The 23,956-nt window shown below is 36.8% G+C and overlaps 1 protein-coding gene across 1 annotated transcript in view; it reads left to right on the top strand.

Annotated features, from left to right (window-relative positions):
- ANO4 (anoctamin 4) overlaps positions 1-19,603 on the top strand; it is a 95,331-nt gene extending 75,728 nt beyond the window's left edge. Inside the window, exons 19-27 of the mRNA XM_087723303.1 lie at positions 339-450; positions 3,279-3,336; positions 5,148-5,245; positions 7,812-7,954; positions 8,540-8,692; positions 10,302-10,449; positions 12,739-12,858; positions 14,809-14,914; positions 15,892-19,603. Of these exons, the coding sequence (XP_087579429.1) occupies positions 339-450; positions 3,279-3,336; positions 5,148-5,245; positions 7,812-7,954; positions 8,540-8,692; positions 10,302-10,449; positions 12,739-12,858; positions 14,809-14,914; positions 15,892-16,083 (1,130 nt within the window). The 3' untranslated portion in view covers positions 16,084-19,603. The remainder of the gene's footprint in view (positions 1-338; positions 451-3,278; positions 3,337-5,147; positions 5,246-7,811; positions 7,955-8,539; positions 8,693-10,301; positions 10,450-12,738; positions 12,859-14,808; positions 14,915-15,891) is intronic.
- The last annotated feature ends 4,353 nt before the right edge of the window (positions 19,604-23,956 follow it).

Genomic DNA, 23,956 nt, shown 5'->3' with positions numbered 1-23,956 from the left:
AATTTAGTAAACTCAGTCTTATTGGTTACTGGCTAAGTTAACCCATGCATAGTTGTTGTCTTCACCTGCCCAGAGAAGTGGCATATCAGGTAAGAAACCAACTACCCATTCTAGCTGAAGAATTCTGGAAGTTGAAGTCCACACATCTTAACAAAGCATAAGTTGAGAACTACTGTCTCAGAAACTAGGACTTTCCCTGAATATGGGCAGCATTGTAAGCAAGATCTGTAACTAAGATTACTGAAACATTTCTAGACTTGTATGGTGCATGCAGTTTCCCCAAATCTAGCGTTCAAATTTCAATAAATATTAAAATTCCCTTTTTTTTCTCATTACAGAGCAGCCTCGTACTGAATCTGAGTGGGAAAACAGCTTCACTTTGAAAATGTTTCTTTTTCAGTTTGTTAATCTGAACAGTTCTACCTTTTATATAGCATTTTTCCTTGGAAGGTAAGATTAATTAATATGATATCTGCATCTTTGTAAAATTATTGTTTGTTTTGAATTAATGCTAAGTATGCCTTAAGTAGTAGAATATAGTATGTCCCTCAAAGTTCCTAAATGTAGATTAACTGTGATCACTAAAGGCACTTTTGGGGCGTCACATTAACATTCTGTATTTTTGTCTTTTAATACCACTTACATAAGAACATGCTATTCCCTTGTGGTTAAGCAATGTTACAGCAAGTGCAGAAGAACAGTAAGAAAGAATAATGAAAAATAGAACATAGGAGAAATATTCCCACCCCCATACACTATATCTCTCCTTAAATTCTATCTTTCTTTCACTATGTCCATACATTAACTCATACATTGCCTCATACATTGCTTTTTATTCTTTAAATTTCACAGCTTAGTTCCACCCAAAACCACTTTTTCTATCTTCCTCTTACTATCAACCCATTCAATCTTCTCTGTGTGATTTAATAATTCATTCTCTACATAAAACCAAGCCCTTTCAACACATTTCTTTTGTACTGTATCCATAAAAATGTTAAACAAATAAATACATATTATCTTACTCTGTTCAATCATTAATTAAGCATTTCAATTATTCCCATGCATCCTTTACTTCCATCACCTCATTGTTCATCATTGTTCATCAGTAAGATAAGCAGCATATAAATTTAATAAATAAATAAATAAAGCATACCATTTTTGTATTTCACAATATCACCCATTTTTCAGTATTCAGTCCACATTCATTAAGCATTTATTCATTCTTGACACTATCTGTTCTAAATTTATCACATATTTCTTGATTAAGTCTTTCCCACTGCATTGGCCTTCCTTTTTACATTTCTCCTCATAATGGATGAAAATACAAGCAGCCATTTTAGCTTCTTTTAATAAATGTAAATTCCTTGCATACATATTAACGGTATGCATTGCCATCATGTGCAAAACCTAAATCTCTCTGTCGATTTTTTCCCCATCTTTAATAAATACTAGACAATGTATAACCCTTCAGGTCATCATTTCAGAGATATTTCCTTACCAAATTCCTCAGTGCCTTCAATAATGGCAGAGCTTCTAATGCACTGCCTTCACTGGAAAAGTTGGGATGCATTCATGTTGGGATGTATAGCACTGTCAAACATCAGCACAGGGAACCTTATATGACATTTTCTATTATATCATAACTATTTTAAAGTAGTTTTATGTCATAATGCCATAATTTATACCATAATTTATGTCAAAATTTACCAAATTTTAATTCCATATGAATCATGGATCCCAGATTTTGGACTCATTTTATAAATTAATTCATTTACCCGACTACGCTCTATTTTCCCACGGCACTCACCTCCATACAGTCTGTACCACAATTCCCTGCCTCCCCACTCATGCATGTTCTGTAGTGCCTGCCTCTGATACCCTCCCACATACTGTAGTCATCTCCCAAAGCACCCTCCCACTTGTCCTTAGCTCTCACCTGCCAACCTATTTGCCTGATTTCCCATCTTACCACATGACAGTCTATGCTTAATGACCCATGCGGTTTTTGAGTTATGGCAACAACTAGGATTACAAGGACTATGATTACTAAGTAATGTGGTCATGTGGTGCTTTACAATGGCATCACTTCCATTCCCAGTTGCCATCATAACCAAGAGCTACCTATATTTGGGACAATATGTCACAAGCATAACTAAAGCCCAGTTTTATTCCAAGTGTGCTGAGGCTATTCTACACAAGATAAGATCTCTATCAGCAGTTTAAATGCTATGTTGCAAACTAACTCCACCAATATAGGTGAATGAAAAGACATATCTAGGTGTCTGAGTGCACCACTGCTTAAGTATGAGTCAGCAGTAGACTGCAACTGTGAAGACCCTATTGTCTTTTAATACATCAATGTATAAAATAATCATTTGGAAGGTTTCACTTTTTTAATAAAATATTTTGGGGATGTTCACCAACACCTGAAAACTAATTTATCATTTGTTTGAAAGATTAGTATGTGTTTTATCATAAATATTTCGATATGGCTAAGCTGAAATAGTTATCTGTGGTATGAATCAAAACCAAGAACATAATTATTATTGTAAGCCAACATCTTGTTTTTACAGTTAGGAAAAATAACTTTTATGTTTCATCTAGATCAGAGGTGTCAACCTCAATGCCCGTAAGTTGGATCCGGCCCATTGGGTACTTAGATCTGGCCCGCAGTACTACCCTGGAAATAGCAAAGGATTGGCCCGTGGTGCCTCTGCCAGAAAAAAAACAGAGTTTGTGGCAGGGGGCACGTGCAGCCTCCCAAGCTCTGTTTTCACTGGCAGAGGGCTGCAGGAGGCCATCACAGCCAAAAATGGAGTCCAGGGGCACACACACACACACACACACACACACACACACACACCCTTCAAGCTCCATTTTTGCTGGCAGAGTACTAGCAAAACAAACTACTAGGAAAAGTGGATCCCCCAGCCCCACCTGGGCCACCACAGATACCCCTGACATGAGTGATGTTAAGCTGGCCATGCCTACCTGGCCACACCCATCTAGCCCCCCGAGGTCAAACACAATCTTGATGCAGCCCTCAATGATATCAAGTTTGACACCCCTGATTTAGATTCTTATATAAACCACAAAAATACTTTAAAAAAGCAATTTGTACGTTGTACATTAAAATACTAACATTAATGCAAATTAAATGCCCTTTTCCATGGAAAAATACAATTGTGCCTCTCGTCTTTGATCTTCTCCTCTTACATTCCTATTGTTTTGATCAAAAACGTACCTGCAAAGAGATGATGACCTCTCCTATATTGAAGGTTTACAGGTCACCCTGGTGCCTACCTCAGGCTGATAAACAGATGGAGACTAGAAGAAGTAAGTGTTTTATGTTAATATTGAAGCATATTGTACAAAGTTTCAACACATACATTCTTAGGGTTGAAATAAGCTATTCAAAAGTATCTGGAAGTATATCATAATTTATAGTATCTAAAATATATCTAATGTACTAAAAATAATGTATGAAGTAATTAACAGTGCAATTTATTGGAAGTACCATATTTTTCGGACTATAAAATACACTGGATTATAAGACGCACCAAGATTTTGAAGTGGTAAATTTTTAAAAGCCGTTTTTGTCCTCCCTGGCCCCCCAGTTACACTCTGCAGGCCTCCTAAATCCTCTGCATGACCCACTTTTTGTGAAAAACGGGACATGCAGAGAGTTTATGAGGCCTCCAAAGTGCTCCTGGGGGCTTGGGAGGGCAACAACGCGACACATGGGAGGTTTGGGAGATGAAAAACAGGTGCATTTTTTGCAAAAATGGGCCCATTTTTTCCAAAAACGGGGAATGCAGAGTGTTTGGAAGGCCTGCAGAGTACTCCTGGGGGCTTAGGAGGGCAAAAATACCCCCATTTTGTGAAAAATAGGCCCATTTTCACTCGTTTCCCCCCCCCCCCAGCCTTCAGGAGCACTCTACAGGCTTCCCAAATCCTCTGCGCATCCATATTTGTGAAAAATGGGATGTGCGAGGCGGGGTTTCGGGAGGCCAAGAATGCTGTATTCAGTGTATAAGACACACCCAGATTATTACCCTCTTTTGGGGGGGGAGGTGCGTCTTATGCTCCGAAAAATACAGTAATTGCTATTGCGTATTGTCCATGGCAGGAGGCAGATGTCAGTAAAGCTTAGGTTTTGATCACTCCCAGACTGACCAGTCTGTAGACCTCATTGCCCATGTTTCAGAAATCATTTTCCTAGCAGATGAAAATGTGTGCCTGTACAGCTAATCATTAATAGATCTGGGAAGCTTTTCATACTTTACAGCCAATCAGTCATACAGATAAAAACTGATTTCCTTGATTCCCCACTTCAATCCTTGTAGCTTCTGTTATTAATGCCAATGCAAGACATCACCTAAAACTGGTATTCCCAGGGACCAAAGCTCCTGAAGCCTCCAGAGGGCGAAAAACTGCCCAATGCACAAACCGAAAGTTTGGGAATGGACTTCCAGTTTGCCCGTTGGTTTGTTTTTTTCTTTAAGGAGGCTTCAGGGAAGCTTCCTGAAGCCTCCGGAGGAGAAGACCAGCCCAATGGGCAACCCGGATGTCTGTTCCTGAAGTTCTGGTTTGCATGTTGGACCATTTTTTCCCCTCTCCAGGCTGCTAGAAAGCCTCTGGAGCCTGGGAGGGCGAAAAAATGGACCTAATGGGCCCACCGGAAGTCGGAAAATGGGCCATTTCCGGCCTGCGTGGGAGACCGTTTTTGCCCTCCCTAGGCTCTAAGAAAGCCGTGCACATATGTGTGGGGTAGTGGAGGTGTGGGGATGTGCTTTTGGCACCCGAGGCAAAAAAGGTTCACTGCTCTATGGGTTATGAATTGCCCAACCTAGTATAAGCACTTATGGACAAATTTAAACAGCAGTTTGTAAATTCTTCCTCCATAAATTCTTCCTCCATAAATCCATAAAAAGCAGTATGTAAATTCTTCCTCCAAGGTACAAGGAAGTGTTTGAAAGATGTACATAAGAACGATACAATACAATAAGGATACATACAAGGCTGAGTTCTGTGAACTATGTATTGCCAGTATTCCTCAGTATGAATGCTGGTGTTTCCTTCCAATAATTCCCAGTCAGCGTGGCTTAAAATTCCCTTTGTTCCCTTACTGCCTGCTTCTTCTGCAGTGCCACCCTAGTGGATGCCTTATTGATCTCTGTATGCAGATGGGTATTATAATGGTGCTAAAGCAGACTTGGAGCAGCTTCATGGAATTAGGCTACCCGTACGTATGTCCTTTTTAAAAATATACATATTATTGCCTGCTTATTGTAACATGTACAGAATACTTGCTGACAGATACCTACTGGGCAGTGTAACCTGTTCATTCTGCTTTTAGAGATAACATTCTATTTATTGTGAGGAGATGTCAGAATCCTTTATATGAGTGGTCCCTAACCTTTGAAGCTTGGCAGCCTGGCTCTGAGGGGTTGGGGGGGAATGGAACCAGGCCGCACAAGTGGTGGGCCAGCATGTGTGCAGCTCGACTCATGTGAGGGGCCAATGCAGATGCATATGCAGCCCGACTCGCATGTGCAGTCCAGCCTGCCACTCATGCTCGTCAAATTGTACATGCGCCAGCCCATCACTTGCACAGTCCAGTTGCAAATAGAGTACAGCCCATCAGTGGGTCATAGTCCTGGGGTTGGCCCCCTGCTTTATATAAATTGGAATAGTAATAATGAAAGGTTTCTGTATTGCCAAATTATTTGTGTCATCCTCCTGGAGTTTCAAAATCATCTTCTCTTTTTCATTCCTTAATGTATAGGCCAAAAACTTCAGTTTATTTGCATGTTCAACGTTATTTTGTTTAAGGGTGTTCAATTTTTTTCTCTAATTATCTAAACACATAGATAATAAATTTAGTATAGAAGGTTTATTTTTGTAGGTGATATCCTTAATTCTTCTTTACTTTTAATTTCTTGTAAGATCTCCCAGATTTTTCCTGTGCTTTCTTTTTCAATTTGCTTGCATCCCATATTCTTTTTATGTCTATACCTTTGTTTAGGTTTTTGTCAAATAATTCTGCTAACTTCTCTTTGACATCTTTACTATTCACTCTTTCTGTAATAAAGTTTCATTAAGTGTCCATCTAAAGTTTACTGATTTATTTCTTAAAGTAAGTTCAACTGGATTGTGATCAAAGAAAGCCTTTGAGGCCAGAGTAACTTTTTTTTTTGAAATTCTTATCATGTTTATTTTGAAAATGATTTGGTGAAAAATAGGTGTATTCTCTAGAATTACCATTTTTTAATCTGTAGATATTGGCTAATGTTAAATTTTCTGCAAGAAGCACTTTGGCAATTTTCCTTGGGTAGTTTTGATTATTTTTTCAGATGTTCTATCCAGTTGTGGAAACACCATAGCATTCCAGTCGCCTATCAGACATCAACATTGGTATGGTAGATTTAACACTAGGTCCATCATATGTTTGTAGATAGTATTTATAGTGTTCAGTGCATAAATCCCCAGCACACAAGTTTTTTTGGCCATCTAGTTCTGTTTCTATCCTTACATATTTACCATCCTGAACAGTTGTTATTAATTACGGTTTTAATTGGGGGTTGATATATGGAATACTGCTATTAGTTTTATTTGATTCTGCTGAGCTAAATTCATCTAAATTTTTGTAAATGAAGTATTTTTTTTTCTAATATTTGTTTCCTGAAGACACATTATATCATTTTTTTAAAGTGGTGAAATAGGTTTTTTTTTCCTTTTTGGGGACGAGTTGGCACCATATATGTTCCAGATTAAGCATCTTATTACATAGTTAATGAACTGTTTTTGAAAAGTCGGTGTCCATAGCCCTCAACTCATCATTTGTTATTATTTCTTGCTGGTCATATACTTGTCTCTCAATTTGTTTGGGTGTTTTCTCCTTAATGCCTTTCTGGGTCTGTTGTAATTCATATTTTTTTAATTTCTCTAGAAATTCTCTGGCCTTTTACACAGTATTTAGTCTAAATCTAAGCATCTTTTATCTTTTGTTCCAAGATAAAATCTATGTCTTCTAACTTTTCCCAACAAAATGAGTAGTTTTAATATTTCGATCAGGAAAGAGTAGTATTTTCTCATACATAGGATTCTAATAAGAATTTCTTTCAAAATAACTACCTCTACATTGTTGAGCTTTGAAATGGCATTGAAGGATTTGTTCTCGTTACTTTCCTTTAAAAAATGCACCAATGAATCTTTTGGAACCTTTCTTATTGTCATATAAAAAGAGTTAATTCTATATATTTTGCCATATATGAATTTTTTGGGGGAAATCTACTTGCCAAGCAATCACCCAGGACTTGGATCACCTTTTCCTGGATATCTTCATCTGGGTCTTCCAGAATAGCTCTAAGTCTTAAACAATACTCATTTTGATGAAGTTCCAACAGTGATGAGTTATAAAGCTCTCTCAAACTATATGCTCATGGCGTGGATATGTTCTTATTCCATCCAGAGGAATTTTCAGCATCCCACCAGCCTTTCAATAGGCGCTAAGAGCCATAGTGTCATCTTGCTGAGAAGAGATTCAGCTTCAGACATTCACAGCTATGTCCACCATAGCCGAACTTAGCATTTTTGGCAATCAGATTATTAGTACATTGGTTATTCCAATTTTTATTTTATTCTTTTAAGGTGCTTATTTTAATTATGTTTTTGTTAGGTGGTTATTTTTATTGGGATTGTGTAAAAATGAGTATCTCTATTAAAAACAAAACAAATGTATGGCAAAAATGAAAACTTCAAATTTAAGTGATCTGAAAAATATATAAAAATAATATTCACATATGCAGGATAATTCAGAACTGGTGGACCAGACGAAGACTGCGACAAGAGTATGGTTCACAGCAAAAAACAACTTTACCACAATGGGAAAAAGACTACAACTTGCTGCCTTTGAATGCCTATGGACTCTTTGATGAATACCTCGAAATGAGTATAAACAATTCTTTCTTTGTTGCCTGATTCTGGTGTTGTTTATATATTACCCATGGTCTGATACAATGTTTTTTTTAAAAAAATAAAAACTTCCAGGAGAGTGTTGCATCCATGACTCTTAAGAGTAAATACTATGCCTTCTAGCATTTCAAACTATAGCATTGATAAAGAGGGGGTACTGAAAAAATAAACTGATTTAATCTAGAAGCTTAGATTATTTTAATTATTTTGGAGATGATAAAGCATTGTATATTTTGATTTGTACCTTGGCATTTTAAGCAGCAATGTTTACACAGCAGATTTACAGTCTGCAAATCTATAGGTGTACTATTTATTCTGGGGTAGACTGATTCCAATCTGTATAGAAAGAATATCTACTCTTATGAATCTGCCATTGTTAGTATTTAATGTTGTGGGTTGCAAAAGAAATGTTTATTTCTATATAGAAATCATAAGCTTTGTATTCGTCCCTTATTCTGAATTTAATTTTTAGTGTACACTTTTATTGGCCTTTGATCATACACAATATGTGTTAAATATAAGTGGCTAAATATGACATTCCTTCTCTCATTTTCCTTCTCAGTCCTCCAGTTTGGATTCACAACCATATTTGTAGCAGCTTTTCCACTTGCTCCACTTCTGGCTTTATTGAACAATATCATTGAAATACGCGTTGATGCATACAAATTTGTCACCCAGTGGAGACGGCCATTAGCTTCCAAAGCAAAAGATATTGGTAAACAGAATATTTAATGGGTGCAAAGTGTTGGTACGATAGCAAATTGAAGTCTAAATTTGTAATCTAAGATTATCTAGTCATCTTCTGGGATGTTTTTCAGACTAACTTATCAGATCCTGTCTCATTCAAGAAGTAACAGGGTCCAATCTTGCTTAGCTTTGTTTCAAGATCAGCCAAGATCATCTGCTAGTGATTACTTGGATAATAAGTAAGAGCCATAATCCAATTGTGCTAGCTCATTACTGGTATAAAGCCTTTCTTTAACAATATAGACTATTCGAACATACACATATCCTCCCAGCTGCAATTTCCAGAAATATTGTTCAAGGAATAGCTTATTTCTGAGACACTTTTATTTGCTCATTTTCACATTAAAAAAAATCAAAAATGAATTAAGTATCAGGTAGCTAATAAAGTAACAGATAGCCAATAAAGTATCAGGTAGGTAATACCACAAGGTGTTTCATACTTTGAAGAGACCATTTTTAATAAGCTTACTATCTTGGACCTTGCCTTTTCAAATTCTCCCATACTTGTAGCATTGAATTATAGTGATGTGAAAAATGTTTGAGGCAAACAAAGCAAGGGTAATTTCCAGTTATTTCTATCCAAACCAAAACAAGTATTTAGCCCATGTCTGGAATAGATAGTGTGTACCAGGCAGAAACTGGGAGGGAGAGGAGCCAAATGAGGATACAGTGGTGTCAAAGTGGAGGTGGTGAGAGAAAGATGTTGGAAAGGTAAGAAGATTGGTTGAACCCATTCATTCATTTCATTCCCTTGATGCCACCTTTCATTAGCTTGCCTGTCTCTGAACTTTTCAAAGATTCTTCTCTCCCTGCTTCCCCTTAGCTGCTATCAATGTCCTTAGCTTCAAACTTTGTTATAAGGAAAGGAAAAGAAGACACTGTAAAGATCAGCAGGCAGGCTAATGCACAGCCCATGGGAGGGACAAAGAAAAAAGCTTACCCAGATTTTATCTTGGTTGAAACCCCAAACAACCAAGATATTGCATTTCAGTTCTGCCCTAGCACTTCCAGAATGTTCCAACAGAAATTCCGAAACAATATGTACAATATGTATTCACAAAACACATTCTGTGTTTCAAGCTTCTTAAATAGCAGAGTTGTGCTACCATCATTATAGATCATAATTATAGTCCAATGTTAGAATATTTTGATATACCAAGGTGGATCCCGTAAATCAGATTTCCTTTGGTGCTTTCCAGATTTGGTGAGTTGTAGATGTCAGACTCAGGGTGGCAAGCTTTTAGTTTTAATACATTTATAGATACCATAGGAGAATAACAACTTAGTCTATAGTAGCAAACATTAATAGGAGTCTGGGAGCACCTTTTCCAACTAGCACATTGCAAAAACTTATTAAGATTTATCAATGGGTACTACCAGATTCTGATTTTTTTAATTCATTTGAAAAAACATCTAATGGGGAAATCTTTGGTATTGACATTTTGTAGGCATACGTCTGGTAGACCTATCTAGAACTGGGCCATAAATAATGTTGATTAAAGTAGTGCATAAATGCTACAATTTAGCTAATAATTTCAGAAGCTGAAACTGACATGCCTCTTCTTTTCTTTTGTTAGGAATCTGGTATGGAATTCTTGAAGGCATTGGAATTCTTTCTGTCATCACAAATGCGTTTGTTATTGCTGTGACTTCAGATTTCATCCCACGGCTTGTTTATGCTTACAAATATGGACCATGTGCAGGTCAAGGAGAGGCCGGACAAAAGTAATTTTTTAAGAAATATGCTACAAAATAATCCAAATATCTTTTGCAGTTTCAGTTTTAGAACCCCATAGTAACATGTCTAAGACCTCATTCAGTTTTCCATAGGTAGGACTATGAACTGTTTCATGAGATATTTAAAGAGAAATATCATTGTTAACCTTCTTCTTTGCATCCAAATTATTCTGCTGCTTGACTCTACTGCAAAAATAATAAAAATAATTTGAGGGAGACTAAATCACCAATAATACAGCCAAGTTTTATTAGCTATTTATGAGAAAGCAGGCCACAAAGTTTTTTAGAAAGAACAAGTATTCTGATGCTAATAACTAAACAAATATATTTGTGATTGTCATATTAAAGATAACTGTACTTTAAAAAATATTAAATAATGCCACCACATAAAACAATATGTTTCTCTGTGACCAATAAGATCGATTATTTCTATTTTGATATTTCTTTTCTATGAAATAAATCTCTCAGTAATATATAGGCTTTTGAATGACCACAGATGGCATATCTATATATCTGAATCAGAATAAGCTAGGCAGCATTTGTTTCATTAACCATTTAGATGTATTATATTTTGCATTCCTGCTATACAGAAAGCTATTTTGGAAATTTGAATTTTCTTATGAGTGAATATATTTGGATGTTATTGCTGCTTTTGTCACAGAAGAATAAAAGACACAAAGTTATAATTTTGGGTATGCATTTCTGCTAATTCATTAATGAGTCAAGGATTTGGCACTTAATTTCAGACAGAGGGAAAGCCTACAGTATATTCTCTTGCTTTAATTTCTATAAAAAAAATCCTGTAAAGCTGAGTGTGAGGAGCTGAACTATTGATTATTCTTTCTAGCAATGTATAGCTGCATTGCTTTTTCTGAGGAAATACATTTTTAAACTGCATTATATAAAGTTTTTCATCTTAAGCTGCTAGTATTAAGAACAGTGGTGAGAACTGGAAGAAACGTAGCAGTTTAAACAACCCATTTTATAAGAAAGTCAATAAAGTTATGTATTTAATCCATCATAGTGACCAGTAGAAAGTGCTTGAACTCCACTCCAGTTGTAGCTGTCAACCGATCACTGTCAAAAGATTGCCATATCCGGGGGCTTTTTCAAAGCTGCCCTTCTTCCTATGATGGGCTCCCCAGAGTTTGAGTTGTTTGTATCCCGTTTAGGTTCAGAAAGGGGCTTTATTAGGGGTGGAATGACATATATTTTTTTAAATCTTGGAAGTAATGAAGTCTCATGTAGCTAATGATGTGATCATATGCTATATCTGCGGACAAATAAAGGTAATTCTAAGACAAGGCAATTCTACAATATTGTCATTTGTATTTAATGACATTTCATTGTTATATGTTATTTTTTTCCCTAGGATTAATAAACTGATTTGAAGTTTAAAAAATTCATACGTGTGTTGAGCCAATTGAAGTTGAAAATACAAAAAAAAAATCAGCATGAGAGAAGTATATATTTAGCATACTCACAAATAAATATTTAACTAATATATATTATAATAGTTTGAAAATAAAAGTATTATTTAGGAAGAATATAGTAACATAAAAATGGTTGGATCCATACTGCATTCGGTGTGTCCTATTCCACTTCATCCCATTCATTTCAACTGAATCAGTATCATCTAAGTTTGCTTTTATTAAGATTCCATTGAACCCAATGGATATTCTGTAGTTTTAATTTTGTTAAGTTTGTTCTTCATTCCAACTGTGAAAAAAGTATCTTTTCCTTATAGGCCTTTGGCTCAGTATTAAAAATAGATTAACTAAAAATTGATTAATGACTAAAATAAAGTATATTCATTTGCTGAATTACTAACTAGAACCCCATGTGCAGTTCTCCATTGACTGGGATTTCTTTTTAAATAATTTTATATAACGTGATTGCAGAACAAATATTTTAATTGAGAATCAGTATTTTTCTCTTGAAGTTATGAAACCCTAAGCCCTTTAAAAAACTGAATAATTTTGTGTTTTTTCCAGATAATAAAATCCTCGGTGTATATTTATCTCAACATACAAATAACCAGACTAATGCTTTGGGAGAGATGTTTACTCTTATTTTCTCAATTGTAAATGATCAGAAGCTTGGCATATAATTTCTGTATTATTTTCGTCAATCCAGAATTAAATCCAACAGCTCCTCCTAGGATGTTCATTGTTAGCAAATGATCTAAGTAACATGGACCTGAGTTTTTGTGAGTACTTATTACAGAATCTGGTGTAAGAAGGCTGACTTCTGAGTAAAATCATTCTTTCTTTCTAGGTGTATGGTTGGCTATCTTAATGCAAGTTTATCACTATTTCTGGTGTCTGATTTTGAACATCGTTCAGAGGCATCATCAAATGGAAGTGAGTTTTCTGATGCATCTTTAAAATATTGCAGGTAAAGAAATATGTGTGAAAATGCTGCATGTTTATCAGAATTTTTACTGCTTTACCATCATTAGTTTTATTCAAAACAGTAGACATCTTTTTTTAAAAAAAATAACATTGACCTAAAGACAGGTGTCAAACTTGCGGTGTCACATTGCTTTCATGTAACGTTTTGTGATGTTTTCCCCCTTCATGGAGCTGGAGTGGGCATGGCCCGGGTGTACACATCCATCCTGCGGGCCACCAGTTTGACAATCCTGACCTAAAGCAATAGTAGCTACAAAAATCCATTTTCAGAAATAGAAAACTTTAAATGATTGCCCAAGTAAAATAAAAACTTTTTATGCCATATGAAATCAAATCAGGATTTTACTGATTTTTTAGGTCTTCATCACAACTTCCATCAGCAATATGGGATGGTAAAAATACTAATTTATCCAATGTAGTGCATATGAAGCAAAGGACTAAGATGCTTATTATAGAAAAAGCTAGAACATTATCCACTCACATCCACAGGGAGGGGACAAACAGGCAAGGTAGCTGTAGCATGATAAAAACCGATATGCATGACATTGAATCATGTACAAACTGGTAGAGCCTCAATCATACCACAATCACCATCTGGCCTGTTCTGACATCCTCCCACAGATACAAGAGACATTAGTAGCTATGGAGACCATTGGTATCTGCCTTTAAGTTGTGACTTGTACAGGTAGTTCAGATCATGACTATTCATTCAGTGACTGTTGTTACATCGGCATTGAATAAGGGAGACCTAGGATAAGTCCTCAGAATTTCGGATTTTGCAATGTCCTGCTGGTCACATGAGCATAATTTCCAACATTCCTTGCTGACTTCCCACAAGCAAAGAAAATGGGTAAGCAGCAGGAAGTCAGCCTTACTAGGTAGACCCAATAAGAAACATAAGTTATTTCTACTTCATTGTAAAACTACCGGTATATTAACAGAATCCTATAAGTGTGAAAGTACAGTTCTCTCTGCCATCAGCTTAAGAAAAGTCCTTCCTAAGCTTTTTTTTACCCATTATGCAGCTATGGGCTATGCTGTCCCTTATCTGACTGTTCCCTAGACAGCATCATTTTGCCTATTTTCCCAAAGACATTTTACCATACTATTGCAGTTAATAATAGGAGGCCCCCACTTAACAATCCGTGTGCTCTTCATTTAACAATGGCAATTGGAACTGCCAGAATTGGCATCACTAAATGGCATGATCATGTGATGACACACTTTACAACCATGTTGCTTACTGATGGAGTTCCCAATTCCAATTGCCATTGTAACCTGAGGATTATCTGTAGTCACATCAAACCTGTTATGAAAATATAACAGCTCTTAAATGTAATGCAGAAGCTATGTTTGAATTTTAATACCAAAAGATGAAGAAGAGCAAGATATAGATAGAAGAGGGAAAGAAACACAAGAAATAGGTAAGAAGCACAAGTAGTAAAGTAAAAACCAGAGATTTACGTAGATAAATGTGACAACCTGTGACATATGATGACCTAACCCATTGATTTCCATGGTTGATCTGACTGGTCGCACTAGCTTGTCAGGTGTCCCCTTTCTTCCTCATCATTCCATGTGTCCCTCACAAAGATACGTACTTAGTGGAATAGGATGTCAATGACAGATAGGATTGGTATGTCATTCTTCTTCATATTATTACCTATATTTACAACTGTCATACTATTCTCTTTAATGGCAAACGAATTATGCAAACATAAATGGTTTAAATCATCTTCTTGTTTGTCTAGAAGCTGAGTATATTGGGAATTTCCATAATCCTTTCAATACCTTTGATTTCAGTTATTAATGGGCTCAATGGTGAACAAAGGCTTCATGAAAGACTTAATTTCATAGTAGTGTTGATATATATTCGATAGATATTTTGAATTTTAATAGACAAAATTTATCCTTTTTTTGCTTGTCGTTTCAGGTACAGAGACTATCGTGATCCCCCTCATTCTCCAGTGCCCTATGGTTACACACTACAGTTCTGGCATGTCTTAGCTGCACGGTTAGCATTTATTATTGTTTTTGAGGTAAGTTTCAGTTTTGCAGCCTTCCAAATGTAAAACCTAAAAATGATTGAACTGCAGAAGTGGTATTCAGCAGGTTCTGACCAGTTCTGGAGAACTGGTAGCGAAACTTTTGAGTAGTTCGTAGAACCGGCAGTACCACCTCTGGCTGGCCTCACCCCCATCTCTTCTCTGTCTCCTGTCCCAGCTGATCAGGAGGAAATTGAGATTTTGCAGTTACCTTTCCCTGGAGTGGGGAGGGAATGGAGATTTTACGGTATCCTTTCCCTGCCCCACCCACCAAGCCACGCCACGCCCACCAAACCATGCCCACATAACCGGTAGTAAAAATTTTTGAAACCCATCACTGTTGAACTGCTACTTAGTTGTTCAATGTCAAGGTATAAAATGCTGATACTATTAACACTGGGTATAATAAATTCTGGTTTCCTAATAGTGGCCTGTGCTCACTTTTTTTCTCTTCCAATATCTATTGAAAGGTTGCTGAAATGTAAAAAAAAAAATTTTTTTTTACAACACTATTCATATAAATTCACAGTATAAGATCTTCCTATGTGAATCTATTAATTCAAAATAGCTGTTGTTTTTATGTAGGATGGCTCATAGTATCAGGGAGGTACAGAACATATTAAAATTTAATTTAAATAGTACTAAAAATAAAAAAACAAAAAAAAATTCTTAAATGTATCTGGATTGTTTCCTCCTCCTATCTATTTCTTTATTGTAGTGAACTAAATACACTGACACTTGCTATTTGAGTACAATAAGAAATAGATACCGGTAGTTGTTCTTGGTCTCTTTGGGATGTGAGGATGTTAATAGAAATGAAGTGATTCTTTTAAAAATGGAAATACAGAAATATAAAGAGTGTGTGGAGACAACTGTATTTTTCCCATTACATTTATTAATAATAAAGATTACTGTAAGTGTTCATGTTTTTATGCTAGTAAACTCACATGCTGTTAAAACTTACTTCACAGCACCTTGTGTTTTGCATAAAACACTTGATTTCCTATTTAATCCCAGATCTTCCTAAAGATCTAAGGGATCGTATGAGAAGAGAAAAATATCTGATTCAGGAAATGATGTATGAAGCCGAACTTGAGCGCCTCCAGAAAGAACAAAAGGAGAAGAAGAAAAATGGAAAATCTTACCACAAGGAATGGCCATAACTAATGGAGTGAGCGTTTCTAAATACAGGTGTAAAGTAAATTCTCAATTAGACTGTAATTTTTCAAATAAATCAAAGTTCAGATGAGTATTTTATGAGGACATTGAATAGGGGTACCGAACACAAATCAGTAACCTGCATGTTTTCCACAGTTAGTGTATTTTCATTAAAGGATACAGTATAACATACTTATATCCAGCTATGGATAGGTTTTAGCAATATATTTTTCAGAGCTGTGCAAAGCATCCATAGAAGGCAGTTGATGTTCCTTGAAGCATTAAAGTGGCTCTATTCTGCAAAAGGATAAGCATACTAAAGGTAATCCTTTTTTTAAAAAAGAGAATGCCTCATTTAGCAACTATCCAAAGTTATAATGGAAAAAGTAACTTTATAAACAATCATTGCATTTGCAGGTCTGTAAAGTACAGGAATGCTGAAATATAAGCAACGTTGTAGTTTAACTTACCAATTGCTTTGCGCTTAACTACCAATTGGTTGGTGCCAATTGTGATTACTAAACAAGAGGTACCTGTACTTTGAAGACTTTTTACTGGCTGCCTGTCCACCATGTGTGCATGCCCAGGCCACACTTCTGCTGGAAATGCAGGAACACACACAGGTAGCCATTTCTTCTAGAGGAAGTGGATTCTTTAATATTTCAAGAATGTATTTTCACCAACATTACTTCATGTGGCTCCAGGATAATTTATAGATATTAGCATTTCTCTTCTCTTTCTTTGACATATAGACTGCTCAAAAAAATAAAGGGAACACAAAAATAAGACATCCTAGATCTGAATGGATGAAATATTCTTATTAAATACTTTGTTCATTACATAGTTGAATGTGCTGACAACAAAATCACACAAAAATTATCAATGAAAATCAAATTTAGCAACCCATGGAGGTCTGGATTTGGAGTTACACTCAAAATTAAAGTGGAAAAAAAACACTACAGGCTGATCCAACTTTGATGTAATGTCCTTAAAACAAGTCAAAATGAGGCTCAGTAGTGTGTGTGGGCTCCACATGCCTGTTTGATCTCCCTACAACGCCTGGGCATGATCCTGATGAGGTGGCGTATGGTCTCCTGAGGGATTTCCTCCCACACCTGGACTAAAGCATCCCCCAACTCCTGGACAGTCTGTGGTGCAACGTGGCATTGGTGGATGGAGCGAGACATGATGTCCCAGATGTGCTCAATTGGATTCAGGTCTGGGGAACGGGCAGGCCAGTCCATAGCATCAATGCCTTCGTCTTGCAGGAACTGCTGGCACACTCCAGCCACATGAGGTCTAGCATTGTCTTGCATTAGGAGGAACCCAGGGCCAACCGCACCAGCATATGGTCTCACAAGGGGTCTGAGGATCTCATCTCGGTACCTAATGGCAGTCAGGCTACCTCTGGCGAGCACATGGAGGGCTGTGCGGCCCCCTAAAGAAATGGCATCCCACACCATCCCACACTTACCCACTGCCAAACTGGTCACGTTGGAGGATGTTGCAGGCAGCAGAACGTTCTCCACGGCGTCTCCAGACCCTGTCACATCTGTCACATGTGCTCAGTGAATCTCCTTTCATCTGTGAAGAGCACAGGGCGCCAGTGGCGAATTTGCCAATCTTGGTGTTCTCTGACAAATGCCAAACGTCCTGCACGGTGTTGGGCTGTAAGCACAACCCCCACTTGTGGACATCGGGCCCTCACACCACCCTCATGGAGTGTTTCTGACCGTTTGAGCAGCCACATGCACATTTGTGGCCCGCTGGAGGTCAGGGCTCTGGCAGTGCTCCTCCTGTCCCTTGCACAAAGGCGGAGGTAGCGGTCCTAATGCTGGGTTGTTGCCCTCCTACGGCCTCCTCCATATCTCCTGATGTACTGGCCTGTCTCCTGGTAGTGCCTCCATGCTCTGGACACTATGCTGACAGACACAGCAAACCACCTTGCCACAGCTCGCATTGATGTGCCATCCTGAATGAACTGCACTACCTGAGCCACTTGTGTGGGTTGTAGACTCTGTCTCATGCTACCACTAGAGTGAAAGCATCCTCAGCATTCAAAAGTGACCATCAGCCAGAAAGCATAGGAACTGAGAAGTGGTCTGTGGTCACCACCTGCAGATCCACTCCTTTAATGGGGATGTCTTGCTAACTGCCTATGCTTTCTACTTGTTGTCTATTCCATGTGCACAACAGCATGTGAAATTGATTGTCAATTAGTGTTGCTACCTAAGTGGACAGTTTGATTTCACAGAAGTGTGATTGACTTGGAGTTACATTGTGTTGTTTAAGTGTTCCCTTTATTTTTTGAGCAGTGTATGCCATCTTTCTGCCAACACGTTTTGGGTCTGGAAATATGACCTGTTTGCTGTATATGCATGGATCTCCTCTTCCAAAGATAGAGAGGAAGAGGGGAATGCCATGCATACTCAGTAGTATCTGATACCTACCTCCAAGATATTCATTTGCAATCTGATTATGTCTCCTAGACTGCAAAAAAAAGCTGAAAGAAAAAAACTAGAGAAATATATATTGCAAAAACTATCCAGTTTTAAATTAAATTGAAACTTATTTTTTAGCGTTCTAGTAACCATATTACAATCATAGCACAATTTTAAGGATTCAGGATTAATTACTGTAATATACATTTAATATAGAAAAGGCACATGCACCCTAATAATTTAACAGGAAAAGAAAGTGGAAATAAAAACTATTAACGCATAAAAGTTTTAATGAGAGCTCAGCTGATTTTTGTTTATGTTGTGTAGAGCTGGGAAGGATTACTTTTTTTTATTGTTAAATTCCTTGTGAAAAACAAAAATTCTATGAATGAAAGTCCCCAGAAAAAGAAAGAGCAACTCTTTTTTTCCATATTGATACTGCTCAAGCCTGGGGACAAGTGATATATATTCAAGATTCACTTCAGATTAGGGATACAATGCAGTATTCTGACAATCTAAAATAATGTTTAGATATTGTGTTGTTCATATCTGCACATAGCAGATCTATAGTCTTTTCCTTTTTTTAAGTGGAAATGATGCAATGTCAATTGAAAGTGAAAATGATGCAATGTCAATTCATGGGCAATTTTAAAACAGCAAATGGGGCAAAATATTTCCAGGAGTTTATTATTTGAAATAATGAGGTAGCCTGCATATGATTACTTTTGAATCTAGAAAAAAAAGTTTAACATACAAACAAACAAGTAAACCTAATGGATCATTTTTCAGCCTGATTGCTCTTTTCTGTGTTATGTTTCATCTGACACATTTGAGTTTGGAAATAGAAATATATATAATATTACCACTGATTAATGTAATATATATTAGCAAAGCATATTATAGTAGCATTTTTTACTGTTATGTACATTAGACATACTGTTTGCATTGCAATTTTTAAAGGAAATGCTATATATCATTGATGAATATGTACTGTATATATTGTTTATTTGTAAATACCAAAAAATAACATGAAAATCAATTTTACACACTTATAGAATACCATTATCATAAAGCTATATTTAGCATTCCTACAATTATATAATAAATTTTAAAACATGTTATGAATTAATTTTTTGCTTTTATGTTTATTTTTCAAAGAATAAAAAATATTTTATGAAAGTGTTATGATTTTGTCTTTTAAAAATATTACTCATTTAAATCCACATTATATTAAGAAATTGGTTGCTCCCAAAATTATAAGGTACCCATTCTCTGACACCTTAAAAAATTCCCAAGTGAGCACAAAACCACAGTGTTTTCCTATGTAGAATGTTAGCACACATCCATCTCCTTGAAGAATGAAATATTCTAGGAAATATTTAAAAGGCAGAATATTTCCCCTAAAAAAGAAATAAAAATCTTAAGAGACACAGAAATTCTGCCCCAGCAGATATTTTGGTGCCAGTTTATCTACAAGACAAAAGACCTCCAGCTCCATAGTGGTAGGATTAGCCCTCACTCAAGATCCAAACTGTACAAAGCCATTAAGCCATCATAGGAATTGTCCAAAGCCCCTTCATTAAATCACCCAGCAAGATTCAACAAAGCCTGGGACTCAAGACAATCTACAAAGTTACCCCTTATGGCCCCATGGGAGTCTGACAACCAATCAGAATACCTGTCCTGCAATCTGATGGTCATTCCAGCATGTGTTTCCAGTGTGAATCTTCCAGTCTTTGTTAGTGTCATTTCTCTTGGTGATTTTTTAAAAAACTTAATTGCAATAGTTATTGACAGATTTATGGTACTTTATTTTTCTCCTATTAATTTCCTTATGTACTATTTATAAGAATGGTATATGATGTTTACTATTCCTTTTCTAAATTGTATTTTATTGATTATATGATCTTACAATTTTGCTATGCAGGATGATTGAAAAGATATTGAGTCTTCAGTTTTTTAGTCTTTATCCAGCTGAAAATATTTCTAGTGGATGACCCTTTCCATTCCCAAGCAGTAAAAACAGCTTGAAGAAGCTTTCTCCCAGGTGATTAGCCCACCTCAAAGGAAGATGGTTAACTGTGAGTTGCTACTTTGAAGTGCTCCAGTGACATTTCCTATATCAGCCATGGCTTTTCCCTGCTTAAAAAGAATTAGTAATAAAAGCCATTCTTTGGAAATCATCGCTTCAAGTACTAGTTGTTAGTCTGTGCATCAATATTTAATTTAGAATTTGCAGAATAGCTGCCAAAGAATGAGAACATCAAGGGAGATGCCAGGCTAGCAACAGACCCTTAATAAAATTTATTCAGAAATACATCCAACAGCACCAGGGGATCCTTCCTCAATCTGCCTTGGTGAGTCCAAGTGGGAAGGGCTGCCTCCAGAATTAGGGTCATAAGAAAGTTGGGATTGCCAGGCAGATCTTAACAGACTTTCCCTGCCCTTTGGACTGCTCACCCCAGCACTGAGTTGATTAACAAGAAGGAACTTGTGTTTACATTCATTGGAAAGGAAGAAATAATGAGCAAGGTGAGTAATATGGAATTAACATTAAAAGAAAGTGATAAGGCTGGTTCTTTGCCTATTATACACTCACGAGGCAAAACTTATCAGCTATTGACTTATTAAGGTCAAGGCAGGGATCTTATTAATTTCAGGCAACAGTGCCAACTGTAGGAAACAATTAATTAAGGTCACGGAGTAGAGCTTAACTTGCCATTAGCACTTATTAGGGAAATGTTGCACTGCAGAGAAAAGTTCCTCAGGAAGTTAGAAGAAAATGGCTCAGGCACAGGATACAAGTTCTCTGAAACAGAAACTCCACAAACCTAGTGGAGAAGAGTGAGTGGATCTCTTCAGTGCTTACCCACTGAAGACACTAATCCAAAGTAACCAGTCCTCCAAAAGGGTCATTTGCCCTCTAACTGCATACTTCCTACTTTTACAAAGTTCCTCTTATTTGTTATTATTAATACTCTGAAATATAGAGGACTTTCTCAAAAAGTGGAAAGGGTTCTAAGTATCTATTAACTTGTTAAAAATGAAAAACAGATGAAAATGTTCCTCAGTTTTGATATTTCAAGAGAGTATCACTGAGTAAAAACCAAAGATTGCTATATGCTCTACATTACTGTATTCCATGGGTTTCATTTACAGAAGTTTTTTTTTAAATAGAAATGCTCTTCTTTTCTGTTTTGTCCTCTGAATCATCCTTGTTCAGGAGAAATCTGTAATACAAATTAAAAACAACACAACCTTTATTCAAAGGAAACTTTGTTTCTTTACCAAGGCCACATTATTATTTATTTATCAATTTGATCTATGTGGCCGCCCATCTTACAAACAGATTCTGATCAGTTAATAAAATAAAACCAAAAGCAAAATTGATAATGAAAAAATAGCAGGAAACAGATGTAAAGGAACTGAGAACAATTCTGTTTGTACAATTTCCATCATTACAATAAAGCCCAATACTCAAGTGAAAAGTCAATTCTTCAAGGACTTATAGAAGTCAAATAAGGTTCTAGCATTTAAAATATCTGGATAGAATATGTAGCATTTCAGATTTGATTCCAAATATCAAGGTATATAAAACAGAAATGTAGTACTTTTCTGGAACTTTTTAGAGCAGCTACTATGCTTTTCTTGAGCAGAGGCTGAACTCTGCAAGCACCCTGTGATCCCAGGGAAAAAATTGTGACATCGACTTCTGTCTGTTGCTGTCAATTGCTATGTTTTCATTCCTTTGTTCATCAAATAGTCTTACTGAAATCAAATCTGCACAGCTCTATTAATATATACTCTTAAATTCCACTGAAACAAATAAGGTTGGGGAGTTGGGTATTCCCCAAATACCCAAAATCCACTGGCTCTAATTCATTGTGATCTAATTGTAAAAAGGTCATTTAAATTGCCATGTGATCATGAAGTTCAGTAGAGTGATATAGTTTAGATAAGCATCTTGAATCTGACACCTATATATTTAGTAAACGTTACCCAGTCACTGATAATTTAATACTTGGAAAAAAGATACTGAATTGCCCTGTAAATTTTGATTTGTACCAGAAATCTAATATCAAACTTTGAAATTTAAAGCTACAAATATTCTATTAGCATACTATCAAACAGGAAATAGGTACATCAATAGCACTCTTAAACCATACTTACAAATGTATCTTTCCAATACTGAATATTCATCATAAAATTCATTTTTGTTGTTGAGGATTAATAAAATCCTCCAGTTACAACCAGGAGGCCAGCAACAGCCTATGCTGAGCCCTGATTGGTCAAGGCACAGCATAGACTGTTGCTAGCCAGCCAAACCGTTCTGATTGGCCAGGGTACTGCGTCAGCAGTTGCTGGCTGCTACCCGGCCTCCCATTGGTTCCCGGTTAAACAAATGTAGTATAAATACCTTGGCGCAGTTTCTGACCTTTTGAATTGCTGTCACTGCTCTGTTTTAAATAAAACTTGTATTCTTTGGAAGTCCTGGCTCTCGCGTCTTCCCTTCAACCCTCGATCTTCAAAATTTGTAAACACAAGTCTTTGGTCTATCTCTTTATTTAAACTGTTACATACTGACAATCAGTATAGTAGTTTCCACCAAGGTCCGCTGTTCCGGTGGGAACAGTATTCAAATCTGATTGGTCGAAGGGTCTGACAGCTCCCTATAAAAGGGCTGCTGCCAGACAGAGCCTTTGCTGGATTGTACATAGTTGTCACTTAATAAAGAGCTGTTGCTACTAAAGCCTGAGTCTGCCTCATCCATTCACCCGATCTAACACTGGCGATGAAGATGGGATTGGAAGGCAACTAGGCACCAAAAAGAGCGGAAGCAATCCAGCAAGTCAATCCAGCCCGGAGCGAAGCATGGCAGAGAACAGCCATCTTAGCAGCTAATTCAAATTCGCTTGCCAGAACAAGATGACGACGCACACCCCACCAGCTCCGTATGATCCAGCCACCGAGCATTGGGACTCCTACATGATGAGGTACGAATGCTTCCTCGAAGCCAATGACCTCCTGGACCTGTCAGATGGCCAGAAAAAAAATCAATGTTCCTGAGTTATTGTGAACCAGAAGTGTTCGAGACGGTAAAAGATTTGTCTGAACCAATGCCACTCCATTCGATTACTTGGTCGGTCCTACAACAGACGCTGCAGACACACTACGCTCCCAGACCATTTAAATAGAGACAAGGGGCATGGCAACCACGACCAAAGCTTTCTATCATTTTAAACATTCCAAACATAACATGCTGAAACAACAATGAAAGTTGGAAATGTTTTTGGAAGTAATGCCATACAAAATAGAAACTTTACCCCTGGAATTTGTTTCTAGTTGCCAAACATACTATCTTGGCATTAGCAGATAATAGTCTGTCACACATCTGCTAATGCCAAATATGGACTTTTGAGGAAATGAATATGGAAAA

The sequence above is a fragment of the Thamnophis sirtalis genome, unplaced genomic scaffold, assembly GCF_051295495.1.
Source record: "Thamnophis sirtalis isolate CommonGarterSnake01/CBP01778 unplaced genomic scaffold, rThaSir2_p1.2 scaffold_9, whole genome shotgun sequence".
Lineage (NCBI taxonomy): Eukaryota > Metazoa > Chordata > Lepidosauria > Squamata > Natricidae > Thamnophis > Thamnophis sirtalis.
This window is presented reverse-complemented; position numbering and strand designations above follow the sequence as displayed.